This window comes from Canis lupus, chromosome 31 (assembly GCF_048164855.1).
Source record: "Canis lupus baileyi chromosome 31, mCanLup2.hap1, whole genome shotgun sequence".
Classification (NCBI taxonomy): Eukaryota; Metazoa; Chordata; class Mammalia; order Carnivora; family Canidae; genus Canis; species Canis lupus.
Genome location: NC_132868.1, coordinates 38,623,404 through 38,651,301, shown reverse-complemented (window position 1 = coordinate 38,651,301; position 27,898 = coordinate 38,623,404). Strand labels below are relative to the sequence as shown.

Genomic DNA, 27,898 nt, shown 5'->3' with positions numbered 1-27,898 from the left:
TGAGACTAGATTGATGGGGGCGACAGTAGACTCTGGGAGACCAGTTAGTAGTTTACTGCAATGATACAGGAGAGTAATTGTGAGGGCTTGAACCCAAGGTTGGATGGCTTCAACCCTGAACCCAGGTGGTGGCCGTGGAGGTGAGAAGTGGTCAGATTCAGTCTTCTATCCAGAAGAGTACTAAAGGCTAAAACTAAAAAAAAAAAAAAAACAAAAAAAAACAAACAAAAAAAAAAAAACAAAAAACAAAAAACCTAAACTAGCAATTTGGAGACCTGTGCCTGTTACAAATTAGCTCAGAAGCCACTTTTTTTTTTTTTTCCCCTGGGCCTCAGTTTTTCATCTGTAAAGATACTGAACTAGAAGATTCTAGGTCCCCTCTCAGCTCTGAATGAATCTTTTGAAAGCCAGACCATCAAAATGAAGGAATAAGAGTCAACATTAACTAAGCCCTTAATACGTGCCAACACTCTCCTATATTCCCTTTATATAGACCAACTCACTAATCCTCAAATTAGATAAAATGTATACTTTTTTAAAGAGAGAAGTTCAACAGTTTACATAAAGTCACGCAGCCAGTAAGTGATGGAGCCAGGATGTGGTCTGACCCTGGAGCCTAAGCTCTTTCCTGATAGAAGCCTAAGCGTTGTGCTATCTGAAAGAGCCTGACTGACCAGCACCGTCTTATGTCTAGCTGAGCATTCAGGTGTGAGGCCAAATGGGGAGTTACGGTGACTTCCAACTAAAGTGATATTCGACCATAAACTAGCACAGTTTGATTGTCTTCAGTTCTCAAAGTACACTTCTTTCAAGCTGGGCCTAAGGAGTCACTAAGGAACTTCTGGTTTAGCCTACCTCTATCACCCACCTGTATAGGATCCTCATCCTCTGTTCCTTAGTCTTTCATCTAAAACCAGGAGGAAAAAAAAAAAAAGGGAAAAATAAATAAATAAATAAAACCAGGAGGAGTACAGAACCTAAATCTGTCAAATCCTTGACCATTAATTGAGCCCCCACTCATGAGACCTTGGGCAAGTCACAACCTTCTAAAAAACATAATGTGTTTATATCCTTACCACCTTCAGAGTCTATGATTTCACGTTACCTAGCGTTGAATCCTGAAGCCCATCAAAGCTTTATGAACTAGGCCTGAAGATAAATAGAAAAAGAAGTCTTTAGAAAAAGGAGTCTTTAAAAAAAAATGTGCCAACTGTTAAGTTGGAACATTCCTATTTCTTCCCACCACAGAATCAGTTAAGAGAAACAGTTAAGCAGCACTCTGTCTGCAACTCAGAGGAAAAGTTATTTGTTCTTCCCTCACAAAGTCTAAATTTCACATTGAGAAGATCAGAATTTAATCTGATACAGCATATTGTCTTATTCCGATATGCCTCTGGATCACTGACTTGAGACTAAATGAGGAGAAATGAAATTTTGTTATTTTAAAAGTAATGAGGGAAATACTCTACCATGTAATCCCGGTCCTGTGAATTTTCATGAAAAGAAATACTACTTTAAAATTTCATCAAATATTATAATGTGCTACATCACAACCTTCTGTGAATTCAACTAACACAGTATATAGGTCGATATCTGTAAACCATCCATCCATAGGACCCTGCGCATTATTTCGCGTTTTATGTTCTTTTTTATCTCAAAAATCTCAACTTATAAGTCCTATCTGTCATCATACAGACATGATATTCATTGACATACTAATCTGGTCTTTTGAGATGAAAATGGGATAGGATTGTATGTCACTTAGCAACTCTGCTCCGTTCAAGGCTGTTGATGTAGGCAGAGCAAGCAGGGGAGACTACAAATCTGGGAGATGGGCCAGGGGCAGTTGGTTGAGGAGGAAGAGAGAAGAGCAAATTGGAACATTTTATTTACTTTCCACATCAGCATTCAGACCTGAACCCCTCCAGAAACTCTGCTGAGAGAGATTGCACACGCGGCACGATCCTTCGTCGGCCAGTCGTGCGGGCTGACTGATGCGTGGTTAGGGCATGCAGTTGTGTCTCTCTGAAAGTACCGCTGTCTTTTCAAAGATTCAGCAACCGTACCACTCATTTGCAAAGCAGTTTTCCTAGCAATCAGGCTTTTCCTGTGTGTCTTGTTCTTTAAGGAGTCTCTGCAGATTTATTGCAATTTGGTTGTGAATCTTCTCCGCTTCTGCTTATGGGCTTCCTCATTAGCATATCCCCAAATTCCTTTACAGTGTGTACTCCAAGCACTGCTAAGCAGTTCTGTCCGTGGCATAACGCAGATCGTGGGGAGAAACCTAAATGCTCTTGATGCTGACCACGCTGGGGGGAAGGACGGGGACAGACTCTGGGGACAAGGAGAGACAGGCAAGGTTCAAGGGGCAGAAGAGGCCAGGTGCCTGGGATAAATCTTTGAAGTTCCCAGAATAAATGAGTCTGTGTCAGTTGGTGTCCAGACAGCAGCAGTAGTGGAGTAGCCCCCCACCCCCACCTTCCCCTCCCTACCCCCCAACCCCCCCACCCCCCCACCCCACCCCCGCCTTGAACCTCCTGATTGTGGTCAGAAGCCGAGCCCCAGGGGCATTTGGACCTGGAGGGAGCATTTCATCCTCTAATGTTGCACTCAACAAAGCCAAGTCCAGCTTAAAGAGGGGGGAAGGCCAAAAGCCCTGGTCCTAGTCATTTTCCCCAACTACCATGTGATCCTTCAAATCTAAGTGACAAACTGCAGTTACCATTTAAACCAAACAACATCTTTCTCCTCTGACTTAAAGGAAAAAAAGTGTGTTGTTAATTTGTTAAACATTTTCAACAACTGTATTGCCTAATCATTTATTTCCCACCTGTGCTTGGCCTTCCCTCCAAAACTGGGAATACCTCTTTTATGGACTTTGTCAGTAGAAAATATTCTAAAACTTTTATGATTTGGCAAGAAATTTCTGCAGCAGAAGCATTTCTGTGCAGGAGTCAAATCCTAGCAAGGCCCTCATCTAGGGAGTATGTATCCAGGAGATTTGCCAGATTTAACCGGGAGTTTATCAAGGGGCAGACAAAGCTAACTGCCATTGTGCTCCCATACCTAATAAAATACTATGTTACTCAACAAATGATCAGACTATGTTAATCTCTTTGAAGTTTGCTTTTGAATAACTATCCCAATTAAAGCAGGCTATAGAAAAATGTATTTCAGATAAACAATTAAGTTAATTAATACCGTGGTGATGGCAAATATTATCAGTGATTACTATTGATCTTTTAATATGTGCCAAGCACTTCATCATCGGGTTATCACATTTAATCATTGCAACAACCCTGTGAGGTTGATGTCATTATTTCTCCTTTGAGAGATGAGAAAAAGAGCTTTGTAGAATTAACAAGGAAATAAGCCTAAGTTAGTAGTGACAGCTTTTAGTTTTGAGTCAGATTTGTTTGGGTGGATCAAAGGCTTTGTTCTAATCATTAGCTAGAACCAACTGCAGCTACTAAAAGTCCATGGCACAAAGAATATTGCCTGACCCAAGTTCAGATCCTGTAGGACAGCCAGTGAGACAACCCTTGAGCCTACTTTTCAGCAGTGACAGGGGTAGGAGCATCAGAGGCTCTCACAGGCATTCTCCATCCTTCTCTAGATCACAGCTGACTGGCCCAGCCGAGGACATATCTAGCCAGCTATATGGCAGTTGCCTGACCAAATCCAAAACTTGGCACACCCACTGTCTCCTGGATCATCTGCTCTCACTGTCTTCCCTCATCATATAGACATTGCATTTATGTTGGCTTTGATAGCTCACCATTTTCCCTCCTCCTGCAACATTAGAACTTCAAGGAAACAGCTTGGAAGTCTGGCCATTCCTATAGCGTACTTCTTGTCAACCTGAGGGTCACTTTCTGGTGAGTTAACTGAAAGGCAGGCTGTCAATAATGACACAATTTGAGAAACACAGATTGCCATGACCCCTCCCAAGCCTTATCCTCAGAGCCCAGAAGCCTTACGCCTGGAACTGGACAGCATAGTTTTTACTCCTTCACTTCTGGGATCCTTCCCTGCCTGTCCCACTAGTGAGCTAATATATAGGAAGGTAACTAAGACAGAAATTGGAAATGCTTATAGTTTTTTTAATGTCTATAAAAACTTTTCAAAATATATCTTTCAGAAGTTCAGTGAAATATCTGGGGCAAGGGAGGGGAGTGTATATCTCAATTCTATTTTCAACTGAAGAGTGAGTTTGCAGTTCATTCTAAAGTTACTCTCCTTAAATTACCAAAGGTGTCGTCTTTGCTTGGCAGCCCAGCATTTTATTGCATGTATTTTATACATTAAGTTTTGCAATCCTTTATAATTCTGGAGAATAACACAATAACAGCTTATACCACTTGGTAGTTAAATGAACCATAGGACATCTTCCATTCTGTATGGAAAGTGGGATTAATACAGAGTTCAGAGCAATTGACTTGTAGCTCATTCAATCATTTACAGTGTACTCATTATACCTTTCATCTTTTGGAGAGGGCAGAAATGAAAGTGCCTTTATATGCAGCCCTAAAGGAAGGTATGGGCCATTTCTCATTGTGATTATGCCTTTCTTAAAATGGTGCATGTGGAGGAGGGGACAAGACTATTAGAATCTAAAACACATACAAATGCCATAAGCATAAACACACCCATATCTCTTAATATCATCAAAACTGGGTATGTGTGAAACTTGTGTGTACTTTGCTAAAAATGATTTTCTGCTTGAGAAAGATTCTGGAGAGGAGCATGAGATGGCTGGTGAAAGAATGAATATAGACTTATGTTTGAGATCCTAACCAAAAAACAAGATAAAGTTAGGCCCTTTTCTTATTTAATTAAAAGGAATCTGAGACTCTTTTACCTTTACAAGACCTCCTATGCAGAGAAGACCCCTCCAGCTTCACAGTGATTCACAAAATCATATTAACATAGATACTTAAAAGCAACCAGAAAAACTGATTTAAGAAATTATAGTACATCTCCCTGAAGTACAGGGGTCAAAGCTTATTTAAAAAAAAAAAAAAAAAAAAAAAAAAAACATGATAGAAGACTTCCACTTCAGGAATGTGGGGTAGATATGCTTTCCCCTATTCCTACCAGTAAGAACAACTAAAGATCCTGAACATTATACGTAAAACACAAATACAAGACTCTGGAAAGTGGAATGAAAAGGACTGACCACCAAGAGACATGAAGACTTGAGGAATGACATGATAGATTTTTATTTTCTCATACATCCTACACTCTTTGCAAAGAAGCTAGTAACCCAGAAACACTAACGTGTCGACAAAACAGCCCCAACAAAAGCCAAAGGACAGGGAAAGAGGAAACCTAGTAAAATGGAAAATACTTACACAATAATCATTCTACTCCAGCCAAACATCACAGAAAAAAACATGGTGATCCAATACTCACACATGTCAGCAACGGCCAGGTAAGTAGTTAGACTCCTGCCCTCACTAGGCTATAGCAAGTTGTCCCAGTCTTCCCACTCTAACAGAGTAGTGGCAGAAAAGACCAGATATGGAACCTGGATTTCATCTCCACTGGGTAGTAAGGCACCACTTCCCTTCCTTCCCCCTGCTGGTGTGGTATCAGAGGAGGCCTGGCAGAGAGTCAGGATTTTTGACATGTACCAACAATTATGAGCCTGCCTCTTCAACATGATGTCAGTGGAGGCCACATGACAAGCACTAATAAGGTATCACTGCCCCTTCCAGCTAGGGAGGTATCAATGAAAACCTTGTGAGGAACGTGAATGCTCATCCTCACCCAGAAATAATGAGGAGTCAATAAAGGCTGAATGGGGAACCTGAATTTCCAAACCAACCCGTAACAAGGCAGTGCCCTTTCCATACTCTGCCAGAGCAGTGTCAGGAAAATCTAGCTAAATAAAAAGGTTTAAATAAGATCCAGAATCTCATGTCATAATGCCCAAAATGTCCAGATTTCAAATAAAAATCACTCATCATACCAGGACCCAAAAAGGTCTCAAACTGAATGAAGAAAGATGATCAAAAAATTCTAACACAGAAATGATAGAGATATTAGAATTATCTAACAAAGATTTTATTTTTTTTTATTTTTTTTCTAACAAAGATTTTAAAGCAGCCATCATAAGAAATTTTAATGAGCAATTACAAACACTTTAAAACAAATGAAAAAAAATGAGTCTCCACAAAGACATAGAAAGGTTCAGCAGATAATAGAAGATATAAAAAGAACCAAATAAAAATTTTAGAACTGAAAAATACTGAAATAAAAACTGGAATTAAAAAAAAAAACTTCAGTGGATGTAAAATATGATACCAAATATCTGAAATGTGGAGGGGAGAGAAGTAAAGAATGAGTTTAAAATTAAGTGACAATTAGCTTAATATGGACTGCTATATGCAGACAATGTTATATATACATCGAATGGTAACCACAAATAAAAAAACAGTAATAGATACGCAAAAATAAGAATCCAAGTACATCACTAAAGAAAACCAACAAACCATGAAAGAGAGAGAGAAGAAAGAATCACAGAAAAACAAAAACAACCCACAAAACAAGTAACAGAATGGCAATAAATATGAATCTATCAATAATTAGTTCGAATGTAAATGGAATAATCACTCCAATCAAAAGACATAAGGTGACAGAGTGGATTTAAAAAAGACCCATCTGCATGCTGCCTACATGAGATTCATTTCAGACCTAAAGACACCTGCAGATTGAAAGTGAGGGGATGGAGAAACATTTATCATGCAAATGGATGTCAAAGGAAAGCCAGAGTAGCAATACTTATATCAGACAAAATAGACTTTAAAACTAATATTTGAAAAGAGACAAATTACTATGACTGTATAATAATAATGGAGACATTCCAACAAGAAGATATAACAATTGTAAATATTTATACATCCAAAATGGGAGCACCCAAATATATAAAACAGTTAATAACAAACATAAAGAAACTACTTGATAGTAATACAATAATAGTAAGGGACTTTAAAGACTCCACGTACAACAATGGACAGATCATCCAAACAGAAAATCAACAAGAAAACAGTGACTTTGAATGACAGACTAGACCAGATGGATTTAACAGATAAATTCAGAACATTCCATCCTACAACAGCAGAATACACACATTCTTTTCAAGTGTACATGGGACATTCTCCAGAATAGATCAATATTAGGCCACAAAACAAACTTCAACAAATTAAAAATGAAGTCCTACTCTGCACCTTTTCTGACCATAATGCTATGAAACTAGAAGTCAACCACAAGAAAAAAACCTGGAAAGACCACAAATACATGGAGATTCAATAATATGCTACTAATAAATGCTACCAAACAATGAATGGATCAATCAAAGAAATCAAAAAGTACATGGAAACAAATGAAAATGAAAACACAATGATCCAACACCTTTGGGTTATAGCAAAAGTCGTTCTAAGAGGGAAGCATATAGTAATATTGGCCTACCTCAACAAACAAGAATAATCTCAAACTACCTAACATTACACCTAAATGAGCTAGAAAAAGAATGACAAAACCCAAAACCAGGAGAAAGAAGGAAATAACAAAGATTAGAACAGAAATAAATGGTAGAGAAACTAAAAAAAAACAAGAGAACAATGAAACCAGGAGCTGGTTCTTTGAAAAGATCAACAAAATCAATAAACCTCTAGCCAGACTCATCAAGAAAAAAAATAAACGACTCAAATAAATAAAATCATAAATGAAAGAAGAGAAATAACAACCAACACCACAGAAATACAAATTATTTTAAGAGAATATTATGAAAAACGATATGCCAACAAATTAGATAAACTAGAAGAAATGGATAAATTCCTAGAAATATATATCCTACCAAACTGAAGCAGGTAGAAATAGAAAATTTGAACAGAACAATTACCAGCAAAGAGATTGAATCAGTAGTCCAAAAACTCACAACAAAATCTAGGACCAGACCGCTTCAAGGGAAATTCTACCGAATATTTTTTTTATTTTCTTAAAGCTTTTATTTATTTATTCATGACAGACAGAGAGAGAGAGAGAGAGAGGCAGAGACACAGGCAGAGGGAGAGGGAGAGAAGCAGGCTCCATGCAGGGAGCCCAATGCGGGACCCTATCCTGGGTCTCCAGGATTACACCCCGAGCCGAAGGCAGTGCCAAACCTCTGGGCCACCCGGGCTGCCCTCTACCAAATATTTAAGGAAGAACTACTACCTATTCTTCTCAAACTATTTCAAAAAATAGAACAAACTTCATTCTATGAAGCCAGTATCACCCTGATACCAAAATCAGATAAAGGCACCTCACACACACACACACACACACACAAATACAAGCCATTATCTCTGATGAATATAGAAGCAAAAATCCTCAACAAAACACTAGCAAACTGAATACAACAATACATTTTTAAAAAATCATTCACTACAATCAAGTGGGATTTATTCTTGGAATACAAGGGTGGTGCAATATTCACAAATCAACTTGATATATCACATCAATAAGAAAAAGAATAAAAATTATTTGATCATTTCAATAGATGTACAAAAGTATTTGACAAAGTATAACATCCACTAATGATAACAGCTCTCAACAAAGTAAGTTTAGGGGCACCTGGGTTTAGCATCTGACTCTCAGTTTTGGTTCAGGTCATGATATCAGATCATGCATCCAGCTCCGTGCAGACCACGAAGCCTGCTTAAGATTCTCTCTCCCTCCACCCTTCCCCTCCCCCTCCCGACTTATGCTCTCTCTTTCTTCCCCCCCCCTCAAAAAAGAAAGAAGTAGGTTTAGAGGGAACACACCTCAACATAATAAAGGCCATATATGAAAAATTCACAGCTACCATCATCCTTAATGGGGAAAAACTGAGAGCTTTCCCCCTAATATCAGGAACAAGACAAAGATGTCCACTCTTCACCACTTTTATTCAACATAGTACTGGAAGTCTGAGCCACAGCAACAAAAAGACAACTAAAAGAAATAAAAGGCATCCAAACTGGTAAGGAAGAAGTAAAACTGCCACTATTTGCAGATGACATGATGCTATATGTGAAAAACCCTAAAGCCTCTACCAAAAAACTATTAGAACTGACAAATGAATTCAGTAAAGTTACAGGATACAAAATAAATGTACAGAAATCTGTTACATTTCTATACACTAATAATAAAGAACAGAAAGAGAAATTAAGAAAAAACCCCATTTACAATTGCACCAAAAATAATAAGATACCTAGGAATAAACCTAACCAAAGAAGTGAGAACTATATTCTGTATTCTGAGAACTATGAAACATTGATGAAAGAAATTGAAGAGGATACAAAGAAATGGAAAGACATTCCATGCTCATGGATCGGAAGAACAAATATTGTTAATAAGTCTATACTATTCAAACCAAACTACACATTTAATGCAATCCCTATCAAAATGCCAAGAACATTTTTCACAGAGCTTAGAACAAACAAGCCTAAAATTTAAATGGAACTACAAAAGGTGCCAAATAGCCAAAGCAATTTTGAAAAAGAAAAGCAAAGGTGGAGACATCACAATTTTGGGCTTCAAGTTATATTACAAAGCTGTAGTGATCAAAACAGTATGGTACTGGCAGAAAAATAGACACATAACTCAATAGAACAGAATGGAAAACCCAAAATAAACACATATGTATATAATCAATTAAACTTTGGCAAAGCAGGAAAGACTATCCAGTGAGAATAAGACCATCTCTTCAACAAATGGTATTGAGAAAACTGGACAGATACATGAAAAAGAATGAAAAATGGCCACTTCCTTACACCATATGCAAAAATAAACAAAATGTATTAAAGACCTAAATGTGAAACCCGAAACCATAAAAATCCTAGAAGAGAGCACAGGCAGGAATCTCTCTGACCATTGGCCATAGCAACATATTTCTAAAATATGTCTCCTGGTGGGGTTGCCAGGCCGCCCGGACGCGGAGACTGGAGGAGTAGCGGGCCACCGAATAAGCTTCCAAAATGATGCCCACACCAGTTATCCTGTTAAAAGAGGGGACCGATAGCTCCCAGGGCATCCCCCAGCTTGTAAGTAACATCAGTGCCTGCCAGGTGATTGCAGAGGCTGTAAGAACCACCCTAGGCCCTCGTGGCATGGACAAGCTGATTGTAGATGGCCGAGGCAAAGCAACAATTTCTAATGATGGGGCCACAATTCTGAAACTCCTTGATGTTGTCCATCCAGCAGCAAAGACTCTAGTGGACATTGCTAAATCCCAAGACGCTGAGGTCGGTGATGGTACCACCTCAGTGACCCTGCTGGCTGCAGAGTTTCTGAAGCAGGTGAAACCCTATGTGGAAGAAGGTTTGCACCCACAGATCATCATCCGAGCTTTCCGCACTGCCACCCAGTTGGCAGTTAACAAGATCAAAGAGATCGCTGTGACCGTGAAGAAGGAAGATAAAGTGGAACAGAGGAAGCTGCTGGAGAAGTGTGCCATGACCGCCCTGAGCTCTAAGCTGATTTCCCAGCAGAAAGCCTTCTTCGCTAAGATGGTGGTGGATGCAGTGATAATGCTCGATGAGTTGTTGCAGCTTAAAATGATTGGAATCAAGAAGGTGCAAGGTGGTGCTCTAGAGGAGTCCCAGCTGGTAGCTGGCGTTGCATTCAAGAAGACTTTCTCTTATGCTGGGTTGAAATGCAACCCAAAAAGTACAACAATCCAATGATTGCCCTTTTAAATGTTGAGCTTGAGCTGAAAGCTGAGAAAGATAATGCTGAAATCAGAGTCCACACCGTGGAGGATTATCAGGCAATTGTTGATGCTGAGTGGAACATTCTCTATGACAAGTTAGAGAGGATCCATCATTCTGGAGCCAAAGTCGTCTTGTCCAAACTCCCCATTGGGGATGTGGCCACCCAGTACTTTGCCGACAGGGACATGTTCTGTGCTGGCCGGGTGCCGGAGGAGGATCTGAAGAGGACAATGATGGCCTGCGGAGGCTCCATCCAAACCAGTGTGAATGCTCTGTCAGCTGATGTGCTAGGCCGCTGCCAGGTCTTTGAAGAGACGCAGATTGGAGGCGAGAGGTACAATTTCTTCACTGGCTGCCCCAAGGCCAAGACCTGCACTATCATCCTTCGTGGTGGTGCTGAGCAGTTTATGGAGGAGACAGAGCGGTCTCTGCATGACGCCATCATGATCGTCAGGAGGGCCATCAAGAATGATTCAGTGGTAGCTGGTGGCGGGGCCATTGAGATGGAGCTTTCCAAGTATCTGCGGGATTACTCAAGGACCATTCCAGGAAAACAGCAGCTGTTGATCGGGGCATATGCCAAGGCCTTGGAAATTATCCCACGTCAGCTGTGTGACAATGCTGGCTTTGATGCCACAAACATCCTCAACAAGCTGCGGGCTCGGCATGCCCAGGGGGGCATGTGGTATGGAGTGGACGTCAACAATGAGGACATTGCTGACAACTTTGAGACGTTTGTGTGGGAGCCAGCCATGGTGCACATCAATGCCCTGACTGCAGCCTCTGAGGCCGCCTGCCTTATCGTGTCAGTGGATAAGACCATCAAAAACCCTTGCTCAACAGTAGACGCTCCCCCAGCTGCGGGCCGGGGACGGGGCCGGGGCCGCCCACACTGAGAGGCACCTTGTCCCTCACAAGAGTGGCTGGCAGGCTGGCTGCAGGGTATGCTTACTCTGTCTTGGTTAATGGGTATTATGAGGAAGGGGTAGTAATTGGCCTGCTCAGCTCTCACTGGAGGTTATTTAAATAAACTTAAAGACTTAAAATAAAATAAAATAAAATAAAATAAAAATAAAATAAAATAAAATAAAATATGTCTCCTGAGGGAAGGGAAATAAAATCAAAGATAAATTATTGGGACTACATACATAAAATCCTCTGTGCAGCAAAGGAAACAATCAACAAAACTAAAAGGCAACCTACTAAATGGGAAAAGATATTTGCCAGGGACTTATCTGATAAAGGGTTAGTATCCAAAATATATAAAGAACTGATACAACTCAATACCCAAAAAGCAAATAATCCAATTTAAAATGAGCAGAAGACATAAACAGACATTTCTCCAAAGAAGGCATCTACATGGCCAACGGACCAACAGACACATGAAAAGATGCTTAATGTCACTCATCATCAGGGAAATGCAAATTAGAACTCCAGTGAGCTATCACCTCATACCTGTCAGAATGGCTAAGATAAAAAACACAAGAAACAAGTGCTGGCAAGGAAGTGGAGAAAAAAGAACACTTGTGCACTGTTGGTGGGAATCCAAACTGGTGCAGCCACTGTGAAAAATAGTATGGAGTTTCCTCCAAAAATTAAAAAACAGAACTATCCTACAATCCAGGAATAGCACTACTGTTACCTAGAAAACACAAAAGCACTAATTCAAAGGGATACATGTACCCTGATATTCATTGCAGCATTATTTATAATAGCCAAACTATGGAGGCAGCCCAAATGTTCATCAAGTGATAATTGGACAAAGGAGAGGATATGTATATGTATGTACACACAAGCATGCACACGCGTGCGCACACACACACAGTGGAATATTATTCAGCCATAAAAAGAATGAAATCTTAAAAAAAATAAAGAATGAAATTTTGCCATTTCCAATGACATGCATGGAGCTAGAGAGTATGTTGTTAAGTGAAATAAGTTAGAGAAAGACTAATACCTATGATTTCATGCCTATGTGAAATTTAAGGAGCAAAACAAACAAGCAAAGGTAGGGGCTGGGGAGAGAGAGAGACGGCCAAGAAACAGACTCTTAACTATAGAGAACAAACTAATGGCTACCAAAGGGGAGGTGGCGGGGTGGGATGGGGGAAATAGGTTATGGGGATTAAGGAGTGCACTTGTATTGTGGAGCACTGGGTGATATATGGAAGTGTCGAATCACTACACCTGCAACTAATGTAGCACTGAATCATAACTATACTGGAAGTAAAATAAAAACTTAAAAACTTAGTGGAGGGTCTCAATGACAGAAGGAAGGGGACAGAGGAAAGAATCAGTAAAATGAAGATAGGAAAATAGAAATTACCCATTCTAAAAAACACCAGTGGGCCCTAATAAAGATATGTGCCCTGGTTCTTATCTCTCTGTCTCTCTCTCTCTGTACCCTGCCTCGACTTCCCCATGTGGTCGTTGAGGCATGCTATGTACTTCCTCCAGGACTTATGAACAGCATACTTCTCTATTTCAGTTTCTCTTGTGTTTTTTTGTTAAACTGCATGCAGCAATCTTCCAGTCTTTTTCTGCCTTTTGTGGTTTTAATTGGGTATTTTATATGATTCTACTTTCTTTCCTTTCTTAGTATATCAGTTATATTTCTCTCTCTCTTTTTCTTTTTTACTTTTTTTTACTGGTTGTCCTAGAGTTTACAATATATATATATTGTATAATATATATTTACAACGAATATATATAATATAGTTACAACGAATCCACGTCCACTTTCAAATGGATACCACTACAACACTACACAAGTAGTGTGAGTACCTTATAAAAAATAATCTTATTTTTCATATCTGTATCATTGCTCTCATTCATTTTATTTATATTTATATAAGCATATATATATGTATATGTATATATACATATGTATACACACACACACACATTCTAGGCCATAAAACCCACCTTAAAATTTAAAATAATAGAAATCATTCAGTGTCTGCTCTCAGGCCATGATGGAATTAGATTAGAATCAATAACAAAAAAATAACTAGAGAAGCTCAAAATACATAGAGGTTAAACAATATACATCTATATAATATATATGGGTCAAATAAGAAATCTCAAGAGAAATTTAAAAATATTTTAAACCAAATGAAAATAAAAACACAACTGACCAAATTCATGTGACATAGTGAAAGTAGTGCTGAGAGGGAGATTTGTAGCATTTGAATGTAAACATTGGAAAAGATCTAAAATCAATCATCTTACTTTCATTGTAAGAAACTAGGAAAAAAGAACAGATTAAGTCCAAAGTAAGCATAATAATATAAATATTAAGAATTAGAGCTGAAATCAATAAAAGTGAAAACAGGAAATCCATTGGGAAAATCAACTAAACCAAAACTGGTTCTCTGAGATCAATAAAATCAATAAGCCTCTAGCCAACCTAACCAAGGAAAAACAAAACAAAACCAGAAGACACAGATTACTAATAATCAGAAATTAAAGAGGGAACATCACTAATAGATCCCATGGAAATTAAAAGAGAATACTGTGAACAAATGCTATGCCCACAAATTTGATAACCTAGATGAAATAATTCAATTCCTTGAAAGACATAATCTGCCAAAACTCACTGAAGAAGAAATAGATAATCTGAATAGGCCTGTCTATTAAGGGAATTAAATCAATAATTAATAACTTCCTAAATATATGCAGAGCAAATATTTAAATGAAGGAATATATGTAGAGCAAATTATACATGGGGGAAGATAAAGACATATTAAGGAAAGTAAGGCATCTCCAATTGAACATAAAGTGAAGAAAAAAGCAAACTGAAAATTTTGTCTACTGGTGCCTGCATTTTATGCTCAATTGAAGTGTATCTATATATACAGATATTTATATAATTTTATATTATATATTGAAATATATATTAATACCTAGAGCAACTACTAAAATTTCTATACAAAATAATGTGCCATGGGGCAACCCAGGTGGCTCAGTGGTTTAATGCCACCTTCGGCCCGGGGTGTGATCCCAGAGACCCAGGATCAAGTCCCATGTCAGGCTCCCTGCATGGAGCCTGCTTCTCCCTCTGCCTGTGTCTTTGCCTCTCTCTCTCTCTCTTTCTCTCTCTCTCCCCCCTCTGTCTTTCATGAATAGATAAAATCTTTAAAAAAATAAAATGAAATAAAATGATGTGCCAAAAACACTAGACAAATTAAAATGGAATTCTAAAAAATGTCTCAGTATCCCTGGGAAGGTTAAAAAACAAAAAAACAAAGAGAGAACAAAAAGAAAAAAAATAAAATGATGAAGCCTTTACATAGCAATAATTATATTAAATGTAAATGGTCTAGATACACTTATTGAAGGACAGAGATTGGCAAAATGAATTTAGAACCATGATTCAACAATATGCTGTTTACAAACTCATCAAATATAATGACATAGGCAGGCTAAAAATCAAAGGATGGAAATCACACAGACGTTAATATAAAGAAGGCAGTAGTGGCTATATTAATGCCAGAGGGGCTGCAAAGGAGAGAAAATTACTGGAGACAGAGAGAAATATTATATAATGATTTAAAAAAAATCAATCCACCACGAAGACATACCAATGTATATGTACCAAACAGGGCTGCAAAAGATGTGAAACATAAATTTATAGGACTTAAAGGAAAAATAGGCAAGTCTGCAGTTATAGTTGGGGATTTTAACTGCTCTCCCTTGATAATTGAAAGAGCAACTAATTTAAAAAGTCAGCAAATATATATAGAACTCCATAATACCATCAACCAAGAGTACCTAACCCACATTTATAGAACATCTATCCAACAACAGCAGAATACACATTCTTTTCAAGTGCCCATGGATTATAAACTATATCGTGGGCCATAAACAAGCCTCCACAATTTTTTTAAAACTGAAATCATAAGCAATGTTTTCTTCAACTAACTTCAATGGAACCAACATCAGAAAGATAACAAGAACATCTCTAAATATTTGGATAATCCGTGGATGAAAAAGAAATCTCAAGGAAAATTAAAAACTACAGTGAACTGAGTGAAAATGAAAATACAACATACCAAAATTTGGTGGACACAGCCAAAGTGGCACTAAAAGTTAAGTGTGTAACATTAAATGTATATAGTATAATAGAAAAAATATCAAGTGAATTATTGAAGTCTTATCTCAAGAACATTAAAAAAAAAAGCAACATAAACCCAAAGCAAATGCAAAGAAGGAAATAATAAAAAGCAAACTAAAAATTGATGAAAATAAAAACAGAAAAAAAATAGAGAAAGTCAATTAAACAAAGCACTGGTTCTTTGAACAGATAAATAAAATCTGCAAAGCTCCAATAAGACTAATGAAGAAAAACAGAGAAGACACAAATCACCAATATCAGGAATGGAATGGGATATCACTATAGATCCTGCAGATATCAAAAGGATAAAAGGGGATATTATGATCAACTCTACACGTATAAATTTGACACTTAGGTGAAATGTATTAATTCCTCAAAAGACACAAACCAGTACAACTCACCCAACATGAAATAATTTTAGTCATCCTATAACTATTAAGAAAATTTAATTCATAGTTTAAAACTCCCAAAAGAGTAATCTCCAAGCCCAGCTGATTTGATTGTAAATTCTATACAATCTCTTTCAAAGAATACAAGAGGAAGAAACACTCTCCAATTCATATTATAAAGTTAGTATTATCTTGATAACAAACAAGACAAAAACAGTACCGAAAAATGCAAATTAATGTCCCTTATGAATATAGATGCAAAAATCCTTAAAATCTTAACAAATAGAATTCAGCAATATGTAAAAAGAATTATAAACCATCACCAAGAGAGTTCATTCCAGAGATGCAAGCCTGCATATTTGAAATTCAATGTAATCTTCCAAATTAACAGGATACAAAAGAAAAATCACATGATCTTATCAATTGATGCAGAAAAAGCAGTCAACAAAATTTAACACCTATTCACGACAAAAACTCTTAGAAAATTAGGGATAGAAAAAAAAAAAAGAAAATTAGGGATAGAGAAGAACCTCCTCAGCTTGTTAAACAGCAGCTAACATTATACTTAATACTCAAAGACTGAAGTCATTTTCCCCAAGATCAGAAACAAGGCAAGGGTGTCACCTTTTACCACTCTTATTTGACCTTATATTGGAAATTCTAACCACTGCCAAGAGGCAAGAAAAGGGAAAAATTAAAGGCATAGAGATCAGTAAAGAAGAAACAGAACTTCTCCTATTTGCAGATGGCATGATTGTCTACATAAAAAAAATCCCAAGGAATCTACAAAATGATGATGATAATAGAAATAATAATAATAGTAAGTGGTAGTAGTATTGAATTCAGCAAGGTTGCAAGGCACAAGATAAATGTGCAAAACTCAATTATATTACTGTATACTAGCAGTGATCAAGGACACTGAAATTTAAAATACAGATACCATTTATAATTGTTCCAAAAAAAAAAATAAAATGCCTTGTTAATGAATCTGACAACACATGTACAGAACTTGAATGCTAAAAACTACAAAACAATAAGGAAAGAAATCAAAGATCTATATAAATGGTGGGATATACCGTGTTCATAAATTTGAAGATTCAGCGTATTATGGATACCAGTCTCTCAAAATTGATATACAGGCTTAATGCAATTGCTATTAAAATTCCAGGAAGATTTTTCATACATGAAAACAAGACCATTCTAAAATGTATATGGAAAGACAAAGAATACAGAATAGCTAAAACCCTTTTAAAAAGAATGAAAGGGGAGGGATTAGTCTACTTAACTTCAAGACTTTATTAGACTTTATTACCTACAACAATCAAGACTTTGTGGTCTCAGAAATAAACCCAGATAAATATGTTCAAATGATGTTTTATAAAGAAGCCAAAAGTAATTTAATGAAGGAAAGATAGCCTCTTCAACAAAGGGTGCTGGAACCTTTGGACACACGTAGGCATACACACACACACACACACACACACACACAAAATCCTGACTTAAGTATCACTCTTTATTCAAAAGCTGGCTAAAACTGTAAAATACAAAAGTATAAAACTTTTAGAAAAAGATAGATGAAAATCTCTGGGATTTTAGTCTTTGCAAATAATTTTTAAACTTGATACCAAAAGCATGATCCATAAAAGTCTAAATTGACAAATTAGACTTCAAAATTAAAAACTTTTGCTTTGTAAAAGATTCTGTTGCAAAGGATGAAAAGACAAGTTACAAGGCAAGAAAAAAATATTTGCAGACAACAAACCCACAAAGGACTAATATTGAGATGATATGAAAACTTTGAAAAATCAACAGTAAAAAATGCAGTTAAACCAATTTGAAGGTGGACAAAAGATATGAACAGACATTTCACCAAAGAGAATGGCAAGTAAACAGATTAAAAGATATTGAACATCACTGGCCCCTAAGGAAACACAAATTAAAACCACAATGAGATAAATCACTGCACACCCATCAAATAGCTAAAATAAAAAATAGCGGCAACAATAAATGCTGGTGAGAATCCCTCATGTGTTTCCAGTGGGAATATAAAATGATTCAGCCACAGTTGTTTTGAGGAGGGGTGGGTTGGTTTGTTTGTTTGTTTTTACAGAGAGAAAGAGCATGGGGGGAGGGAAGGAGCAGAGGGAGAGGGAGAGAGAAAATCTTAAGCAGAGTCCACACCCAGCATGGAGCCAGATGCAGAGCTCAGTCTCACCGCCCATGAGATCATGACCTGAGCTGAAATCAAGAACTGGATGCTCAACTGACCAAGCCACTCAGGGGCCCTGACAGTTTTTTTATAAAACTAAATAGCCATCTACCACATGACCTAACAATTTATACTCCTGGTCATTTGTTCCAGAGAAACGAAGTCTTATGGCCACACAAATACCTGTACATAACTGTTTATGGCAATTTAATTCATGAAAGCCCCCAGATCAGAAATAATCTGGAAATAATCTAGATTCACACCCTTCAAGGGGTGAATCATTAAACAAACTGTGGTACACGGAATACTGCTGAGCCGTGGAAAGGGACAAGCTATTGATACAACAACCTGAATAACCCTCCAGAAACTATCCACTGCATGTTTCCATGTACACAACCTTCTTAAAATGACAAAATCGTACAAATGGACAATAGATTTGTGGTTGTCAGGGCTTCGGGGATGAGGAAACTAAAGAAAGATGGGTGCAGCTGGAAAAGAGCAACACGTGAGGTCTTTGGGGTAATGGAGCTGTTCCCTTCTTGACCGTATCAGTGTCAATATCCTGGCTGTAGTCTACGGTTGTGCAGGCTGTTACCATTCTGGCAAACGGAGAGTACATAGATCCTTCTTGTATTGCTTCTCACTGATGCATGTGAATCCATACTTATCCCAAAATAAAAGTTTTAAAAATACATATTTAAATCCTCAGATAAATTATGCCATTAGATGTCGAAAAAAAAACTTTAAAAAAAAAAACATGATAAATGGTTTCCCCGACAAAGTCATAGCAAGGTTTTGTAATTGTTCTTTAACTCTATGCTAAATGTAACAAAAAATATTATCGTTAGGAGAGTTTTCGATCAAGAGCTGGCAATACAGTTTAGCAGGAAGTTGTTTTTGCACATTTTGTAGCTTCTCAGGGGTAGGCACCTCATATTTTCATGTTGGACTCCTATGATTAACACAGTGAATAAAATACCGAATTCACTTAAATGAGAAAGGAAAAATGTGGGGCTCGTTTGTCTGCTTGAATGCAGGCCAAAAGCTAAAGGAAACTGATATATTATGAATAACAGAAACAACTTGGTTTCAGAAACTAAGTTTATTTTAGAAATTAATTTCAAGCCTGTTTGAAAACAATTGTCATTCTAATAAGAATTAAAATTCAAACCATTTTGGATGATAAATATTTAAAAGCATTTGGTCTGGAAACTGAATGGAACAGAGCAAAGAAACTGTTATCAAATCCACCGTGGTGAAGTGAAATGTCTGTATTGCCGAGAGGATTGGGGTCCATACTGCTAATCTCTAGAAACACATTCTCATTCTGTAACCACCATCATAGTCATATAAACATGATATTTATTCCTGAAGAATGTGATTCTTATTTCATCTACATTTTTTCTTATTAGTCATCTTTAAAAGCTTTACTAAAAAATCCTTTGAGAAGCCAAATTTCTAAGGCATGAGCATATGCAAACAAACCACTATAAACATACCTAATCCCGTCTCCGTGATCCAGGCTACATGAAATCCAATAGGAAGTCCCAGTTCAAGTCTTCCCAGGGTAATTTATCCACGCTTTCATGTTTGAGGTCAACTTCTTTTTGCTGCCATCATTGGGAAGATGCCACCTCGGTTCCCACAGTACCTAAACTGGGCAGGCTTAACATGAACCAGCACGAAAAGTGGATTTTAGAAAGCATCAGCCACATTTGAGGGGAAAATTCGAACTTCATTGAGCTTCCATTCACTTTATGGCTTCCATTCACTAACTGATCATCTTGTAGTTCTGGAGGCTGGAAGCTCCAAGATCAAAGTGTCCACGGGGTTGGTTCCTTCTGAGAACCACGAGTTCTCATCAGTTACATGCCTCTCTGGCTTCCAGTGGTTTGTTGGCAATTTTTATCTTCTTTGGCTTATAGGAATATCACCCAAATCTCTGCCTTTGTCCACACATGGCACTCCCTGTGTGCCTACCCAAATTTCCCCTTTTTATTAGAACACCAATCATTTGGACTAGAGCCCACCCTAATGACTTCATTTTAGCTTGGCTACCTCTGTAAATAAGGTTACATTCTGACGTATTGAACGTTAAGTCTTCAACAAATGAATTTTGAGAGAACACAACTCAACCCAGTAGTGTTTGATTTTAATGGACTTTGGAAGGAAAAGGGCCACCCAGATAGATCTTCACAGCACTTCTCATTCCCCTCCACCACATCTGAACGGCTCCCCTTTCACAGCTCTACTGGGCGACTCCTTTTGTATAGTCCCTTATTGTTATTATCTCTCACTTGCTTTGCAGATATTGAACTTCTTGTCATTTCTTTCCTTCTAACTACTACCCTAAAATTCCGTTTCTTTCTCAGCAATGCCTTTGGTCTCATGGCCAGCTCTCACACAATAAATGGAAGGCAGTGATGTTGCTTTCACTATGCCTTCAATTACCACATGAGAATAGGTTGGATTTCTGTGCAAATGAAGTCACAGTCAGCAGCACAAAATGATGGAGAGTTCATAGCAATCCTCCTTCACATGAAAGCTCTTAAATGAACAGAGTATCACCTGACCCAAGGGCATCCCTATACTTTCCACCTATACAGAAGATACAAACCAATTTAAAGTAAAAGATTATTGGAGTAAGTACTCAAGTACCTTTTAGCATGGCCTATATTTAAAGTGATTATGAGTGGTTGTGTGTGGGAAAACATATTATTTTTACCTATGAAAATGTTGCATTTTATCCTGAAATCCAGTAGAAAATCGTAAGTCTTGATATGCTAAAACATATATATAAAATCATTAACTTAAAAAAAAACTTAGTGCCAGTGCATAATCTTGTGCAGTTATAAGATGAAAAGGAAATGAGCGCACTGTGAACTACCTTCTGCTGTTAAGCTAATCCATAAAAGGGGCCCTGTGCATGCAAGATACAATTCTGGTACATCTAGAGAAGAAAATATAGGCCTTTATAGAGATGATAATCTTATAAATGGGATACAGGGGAGACTCAAGAATCCCAGTATCTATGAGTGTTTATATCAACCAGTTCAGTACCTCTCAGTATATAAAAAACTACAACAGTAAAAGTTGTTGAATCCCTGTCATTTCCATAATGCTCCTTCATGCGGTACGGCCAAATTGCAATCTGCCCTCCTTCCATGGAGCCCATTTCTGTTGAATGAATCCAGATCAATTGGAAGGGATTTTAAAATTTTATCAAATCCAACATCCAGCTCACACATGACTCACAAATATTTCATGCTCTCCAAGAGTCACCTAATGTTTGATTTCCAATCTCTGTGGTGGGGGTTGCCATACCTCATCCTAAATTTCCTTTCATTTTTATACACTTGTGAAAAAACAGTTATACCCAATATCTACTTTGTCACCCATTTGATGACTCATTCTGTTATTCATTGACTCAACAACTATTTATTAAGTACTTACTATGAAACTATGAAGCCACCAGGCACTACACAATGTACTGCTATTTGAATCTTCATGGATGGCTACACCATTTATCAAGAGCATTTCACAAACATCAAACCATTTAATCCTCACAAAAACCCTGTCAAGTAGGCTGTGATCATCACTATTAATTTGTTATTTATACTAGAGATGAGAAAAATTAAAGGTCAGTAGTGAAGTCTGCATGACTAGTGGAAGACTTGAGAAACAAACTCACTCCCTACTTGTGGATAGCACGCTTTTCCTGGATTAGCCAACACAAAAGAAACCCATCACCCCTTCCCCCATAACAACCTTGATATACTTCAACACCACAGACTCCTCTTACGATCCCTTCTTCATATTAAAGACCTCCAGATCCTTCAGCTTTCTTCATACAGTTTGGGGTCAGACCCTTGGCATACCCAGAACCAAACATGATAGCCCAGATGTGGTATGACCCGAGCAGAGAAGGGATAAAATTCTTTGTCTCCTTTGAGACAGACACATTTTACTGAAAGGGCTTTTTTTTCATATTTTTATTGAGATATAATGGACATATTATATTAGTTTCAGGTGTACAACATAATTATATTCATATATACTGCCAAGTATATTATATATTATTATTATATATTATTATATATTATAATATTATATATTATATTCATATATACCACACTAAGTCCAGTTAACATCCATTGCCACACATAGTTACAAGTTTTTCCTGTGCGAACTTCTAAGATGGAATCTCTTATCAATTTTCAAATATACAGTACCATATCATCAACTCTAGTCCTGTAGCCACCATGCCATGCTGTACAGCACATCCCCATGACTTATTTCATCACTGGAAGTTTGTACCTTTTGACCACCTTCACCTACCTTGTCCCCCTCCCCCACACCCCTGCACGTCTGACAATCACCCGCCTGTTCTCCGTATCTATGAGCTTGGTTGTCTTTCTCTGACTTATTCCACTTAACACAATGCCTTCAAGTTCCATTCCTGCTGTTGCAAATGACAAGATTTATTTCTTTTTCTGGCTGAATAATATTCCTCTGTGTGTATGTGTGTGTGTAAGACATTTTCTTCATTCATCCATCAGTGAACACTCGCTTGCTTCCATGAGATAGACACATTGTTCTCTGTGATCCGCTTAGTTTCTAGGGCAGCACCCAGAGAATACTGTTGATTCATACTGAACTCGCAACTAATATGTGCCGTCAGAAACTCTTCTCTCCTCTCTCTGCCCCCTCCTAATTCTGTCTCTTATATAGTGGAATTTTGAAATTCCTACCTACTCACAAGCCTTTAACATATGGCAACTACAATTAGCTGAGTTACTGAGGCACCATCCCTCCCAGAGTAGAGGCCAAAAACGTAGTGTCTATTAATGATGTTTTATCTTTTTATTTTACCTCACTTTTGTATTTTTTCATTTAGTTATGGTTTGTCTTTTCCTGTTTACTGCGCATACATTTCCAGATTCAAGTATTATTGCTACTATTAAATAATAGTGATTCAGACTTACGCATACTTCACATAAATTGTTTAATTTAATCTTACTGGACCCTGTGAAGCAATTGATAGAAAAAGAAACTTAGGTTTTTAAGAAGTTAAATAAAATTGCACAAAGTCACACAACTTCTAAGAAAGTGCTGGAATTCCCAACCAGATATATCTGACTTCAGTACTATGTCTCTGTGATCATCACTTTTTTACTCTGAATAACTGAAAGCATCATTTTTGTTTTTCTTCAGCACTTTTTCACTGCCGAAATGCTTTTCATGTGGTAGGCTTCAAAATGGTGGGTTGTTGTTTTGTTTTTTGTTTTTGTTTTTGTTTTTTTTTAATTTGGAGTTTTGTTTCATTCTGCCTTTTATTATACATCCAGTTTTAATTAACTTCTGATTATGTGACCTTTTTTTCTATTTTTTTCATATTTGGCACTAATCAAACTCATTTCTTTTCCCTAAAACTGTTCATCTCATTGTATTTCTTATCTCATTAAAAATCATCATTATCTCAAGTTAGAAACTTACAGTCATTCCTAATCTTGCCTGCCTTCTTGTCCCAACACAGAAATTTTCATCAAGTCTATAGTCTACTTCCTAAATATCTTTTAAGTTCTTGATTCAGGCCCTCGTAACATCCTTCATATCCTAGTACACTGGTCCCCTGATTGATTCACCTGCCTCTAGTTTCCCTGGCTGCATTCCATTCCACATAATGGTACCAGATTTACTTACTAACCACACTTTTAAAAGTTTAAAAGTGGTTAAACACTTTTCCACTTTTTATAAGCTGACCCCAATCAATATTTCCTGCTGTATGTATCTCTACTCCCAGTTCCTTGATCACATCTATGCCCTAAGAAACTTGCCCCTATCAAGTAGCCCACGTTCTTTCACAACTCTGCTCTTATGGATGGCCTTCCTCTGGAATGCACTTCCTGTTCTGGCAAAGAGCCACCTCCTATGTCTAGCAATGCATGTCCACATTCCTTCAAATAGAATTCACTGTTCTGACATTTTTGCCAATAGAACTTTTTGTATATTATTCTAATATAGACAGTTATGCTTTACTGCAACCATGTTTTCATTAAACCTCTCCTACGTGAATATCAGTTCCTCATAAACAAATATCTGATATTTTTGCTTATCACCCTATCATGGTGCCAAGTACAGTAAATGGTCAATAAATCTTTGTATGAAACAACAAATGTGCTCCCTTTGAAATCTAAGCTGATTAGAAATTTTCCTGTCATATAAGCTGGTCTGTTTAGTTACCTCCACATTTCTAACTCGTTGGCATTATTTGTTTTCGTACTGTTAAAGTCTTAATTTTGAGATCTCCTATTACTACTTCTCAGGCTGCTTCTCTTTTAGAGTTCCACAGTTCTGAACTTCATTCTGAACTTCTTGAATCTACACTAAATCGCGACTGACAGATTTTTGTGTATAAGATTTAAAGGTCCTGAGAAACTAGTTGATAATAACTTCCTTAATCTTTGATGTGGACTATGAATGATAGCCATACGATAGGTGAGAATCTGGCCTCTCGCTGAGACCTTCAGTCCCCTTGGTCCTCTCACATCCCAAAATTCTCTGCAAGCTCATTTGTTCTGATGTCCATAGTTCTGAAAAGCCAAGTCAGCATTGGCACATAGATGCATAAAAAAATGCCATCTGCCCATTTTGCAAATGGGAAAATTAGACCCAGAATGACCAGCTAGACTATCTGATATAGTTAAGCAAGTAGATTCTGTGCTGAAAAGAAAAACTCTAATAAGTCCTCTGCTCCAAAAACTGGCTCATTTCCCTTCCTTACATGCTTACATATTTCTTTGTGTTTTATTTCCCTAAGGGCTTTATAGAAATTTCTATCGTTCGCAATCTGTTCTTCTTAGTTATATGAATCTATTTTTCTCTTCAACTAGCATTTTTCTTTCCTTGACTTAAAAAAAGAAAATAAAGAACCAGCTTTACTAAAAACATGTTGCAGCTCTCCTACACTTCAGAAAGTATAGAAGCTAAAATGGACTTACTTTACTGCATAGTGTGTCATTCACCTAATGGTATAATCTAAGGGAATAACCTCTGATTTGAGAAATGTGAGGACTCATGTAAGATTGGACTAACTTAGATCTAATGTGAGTACAAGTCATGGAATTTTTTTGGCTTGGTGTGTCCTTGGAAATTATCCAGGCAAACCCTTTCTTCACCAAAGGTCAATTAAGCTAAGCCCAGAAAGGCCAAGTGACTTTTTTGGGGTCACAGATCAAAGTTATCTGGGGCCACAAGCAGAACTCAACACTCCTGACTCTCTTTATCCAGTGCCCTTTCTACCTCAGTCCACTTGGAGTACAGAGGTTACACCTTGTAAGTACCTTGCCTGGAGACTCTCAAAGCTGAATGATGACAATAGGATGATGGCAAATGAAAGTGGTAATTATTTAATTTGTAAGAGAAAAGAAAGCCTTCCGATACGTTGCATACCAGGCATCCCTGGGAATGTGGAAAAACAAGTTGGTTTCTGAGGTCTTCAGCTCTATTACCAGAGAGGAGGATTACTGAGGGACTACGTATCCTAGATGCTGGGGAATGGTGGATGACATTGACCTAGTTCCTGCCTTATAGACCTTAAAACCCAGATGGAAAGACAGATATTAAATAAATCATTATAAACAATTAGGTAAGAAAAAAAAATTTACAATTTGCAAAGAGATAAATGGGCTGCTATGGGAACATATATGTTACTGAGAAACCCAGTGTGGTCTGGATTGTCAAGGAAGATGTCCCTGAGGCACTGGTGTTGAACCTGAAATTCAGGGGAAATCTAAGGGTTCCTGAAGGAGTACTCCGTCGCATGGCATGTCATTAGGAAGACCCAGGGTACAGAGAACACGGCCCTGCTGTGCTCTGATAAGACAGATGTGCTACACACTGAGGCAAATGAGTGATAGGAGACAGGATCAGAGATACAAGAGAAACCAGACCACTCAGAGCCGTGCAGGCCATGTGAAGGGCTTGGGAATCCATTTAGGTATTTTCAGCGAGGAAAAAAATGTGACCAGATTTACATTTTAAAAAGTTCATTCCAGGGCACCTGGGTGGCTCAATGGTTGAGCATCTGCCTTTGGTTCAGGTTGTGATCCCGGGGTCCCCGGATCGAGTCCCATATTGGGCTCCCCACAGGGAGCCTGCTTCTCCCTCTGCCTGTGTCTCTGCCTCTCTCTGTGTCTCTCATGAATAAATAAATAAATGAAATCTATCTAACAATCAATCATTCCAGTACCGTTAGGAGAACAGGTTGAAAGGACAGCATGTGAACCGACCAGGGAGGCGGTAAACACCTAGGCCGGGGTAAGACAAGCAGGTAGTGTACTCCAGCTCCATTTAGCAAGTACTCTCGGTTCCAACCAGGCATCCTATGTTTCTTCTTTGTCTTTTTAAAAAAGTATTTATTTATAAAAAATAATAAATTTATAATAATAATAATATAATAATAATAATAATTTAGATCATGACCTAAGCTGAAGGCAGATGCTCAACTGCTGAGCCACCCAGGTGCCCCTCTTCTTTGTCTTTTTTAATGAAAGGCAACCCAGTTAGTCAACTCGGCTCTTAACAAATACAATTTAAAGAGGAACAAAGACAGCAGCCACCTAATGGATATTTTAAACCAATTAACATTGAAAGAAGCTTTTTTTTTGGTAACGTTAAGATTGTAATTTTGAATGGTATTTGGACTAATTGCAAACATTCTAATTGTAAAGAGCTTTGATTTAAATGATACATTTCCAGTGCAAAAACATGAGTGAGTCATCAACTCAGCTACTGAAGTAACGGTAAAGTGCCATCCATTGTGTTTGTTCTGATTGTGCTCTGTGTTAATTTTTTACTTATGATTTTGGTGCAGGTTGGATAGTACCGATGTACCGAGTACATAGAATAATCCACTGGTTTCATGACAGCCCCCCTCAAAAATATCCTGTCAGATTGTTTTGATGATTGCTGCAATGATCAGACATCATAAACAACAGTGTGTTTGGGGAGAAATTTACCTGAAGTAATTTTAGGTTTTCAAAAAGAATTGTTTTCCCACAAATAAATTACCTTATTTTCTTAAGGAAACCAATGGACAATTTACATCACCTGGTGTGATAAAAGACCCGAGCATAACATATAGATGAGTGCTACCATTTATTATTCTCTTTTTGACAATCTGAATTATCTTTTGGATATTACCCCGAATGATAAATCAAGTGATTTAAAAGTAGAACTCAAAATTGGAAAATTAGAGTTTAAGTGCTTTTATCTTAAGTGGATGATATGTTCGTGTACCTTGAATAATAAGTGCTCTAGCTTTGAGCTAACTTTATGACAATGGGCTCTTCAGTCAGTGACTTTAGGCTAATACAATATGCAGGTGCTGGGAGTCAGGGCTGAGTAGAAATTATTGTGCCTACAGACTCTTCATGAGAGCCCA

The 27,898-nt window shown here is 37.6% G+C and overlaps 1 protein-coding gene and 1 pseudogene across 11 annotated transcripts in view; both read left to right on the top strand.

Moving 5' to 3' along the window:
• The window catches only part of SPATA16 (spermatogenesis associated 16), a 236,083-nt gene that overhangs the window by 193,592 nt on the left and 14,593 nt on the right, over window positions 1-27,898 (top strand). Inside the window, exon 11 of one of the 11 annotated variants that reach the window (XM_072808110.1) lies at window positions 3,617-3,667. The exons of the other annotated variants lie outside the window; for them this stretch is intronic. Coding sequence (XP_072664211.1) covers window positions 3,617-3,652 — 36 coding nt within the window. The 3' untranslated portion in view covers window positions 3,653-3,667. Of the gene's footprint in view, window positions 1-3,616; window positions 3,668-27,898 lie in introns of those variants that run through there. 11 annotated transcript variants of the gene reach the window in all.
• Window positions 9,922-11,831, top strand: LOC140622320 (T-complex protein 1 subunit eta pseudogene; annotated as a pseudogene).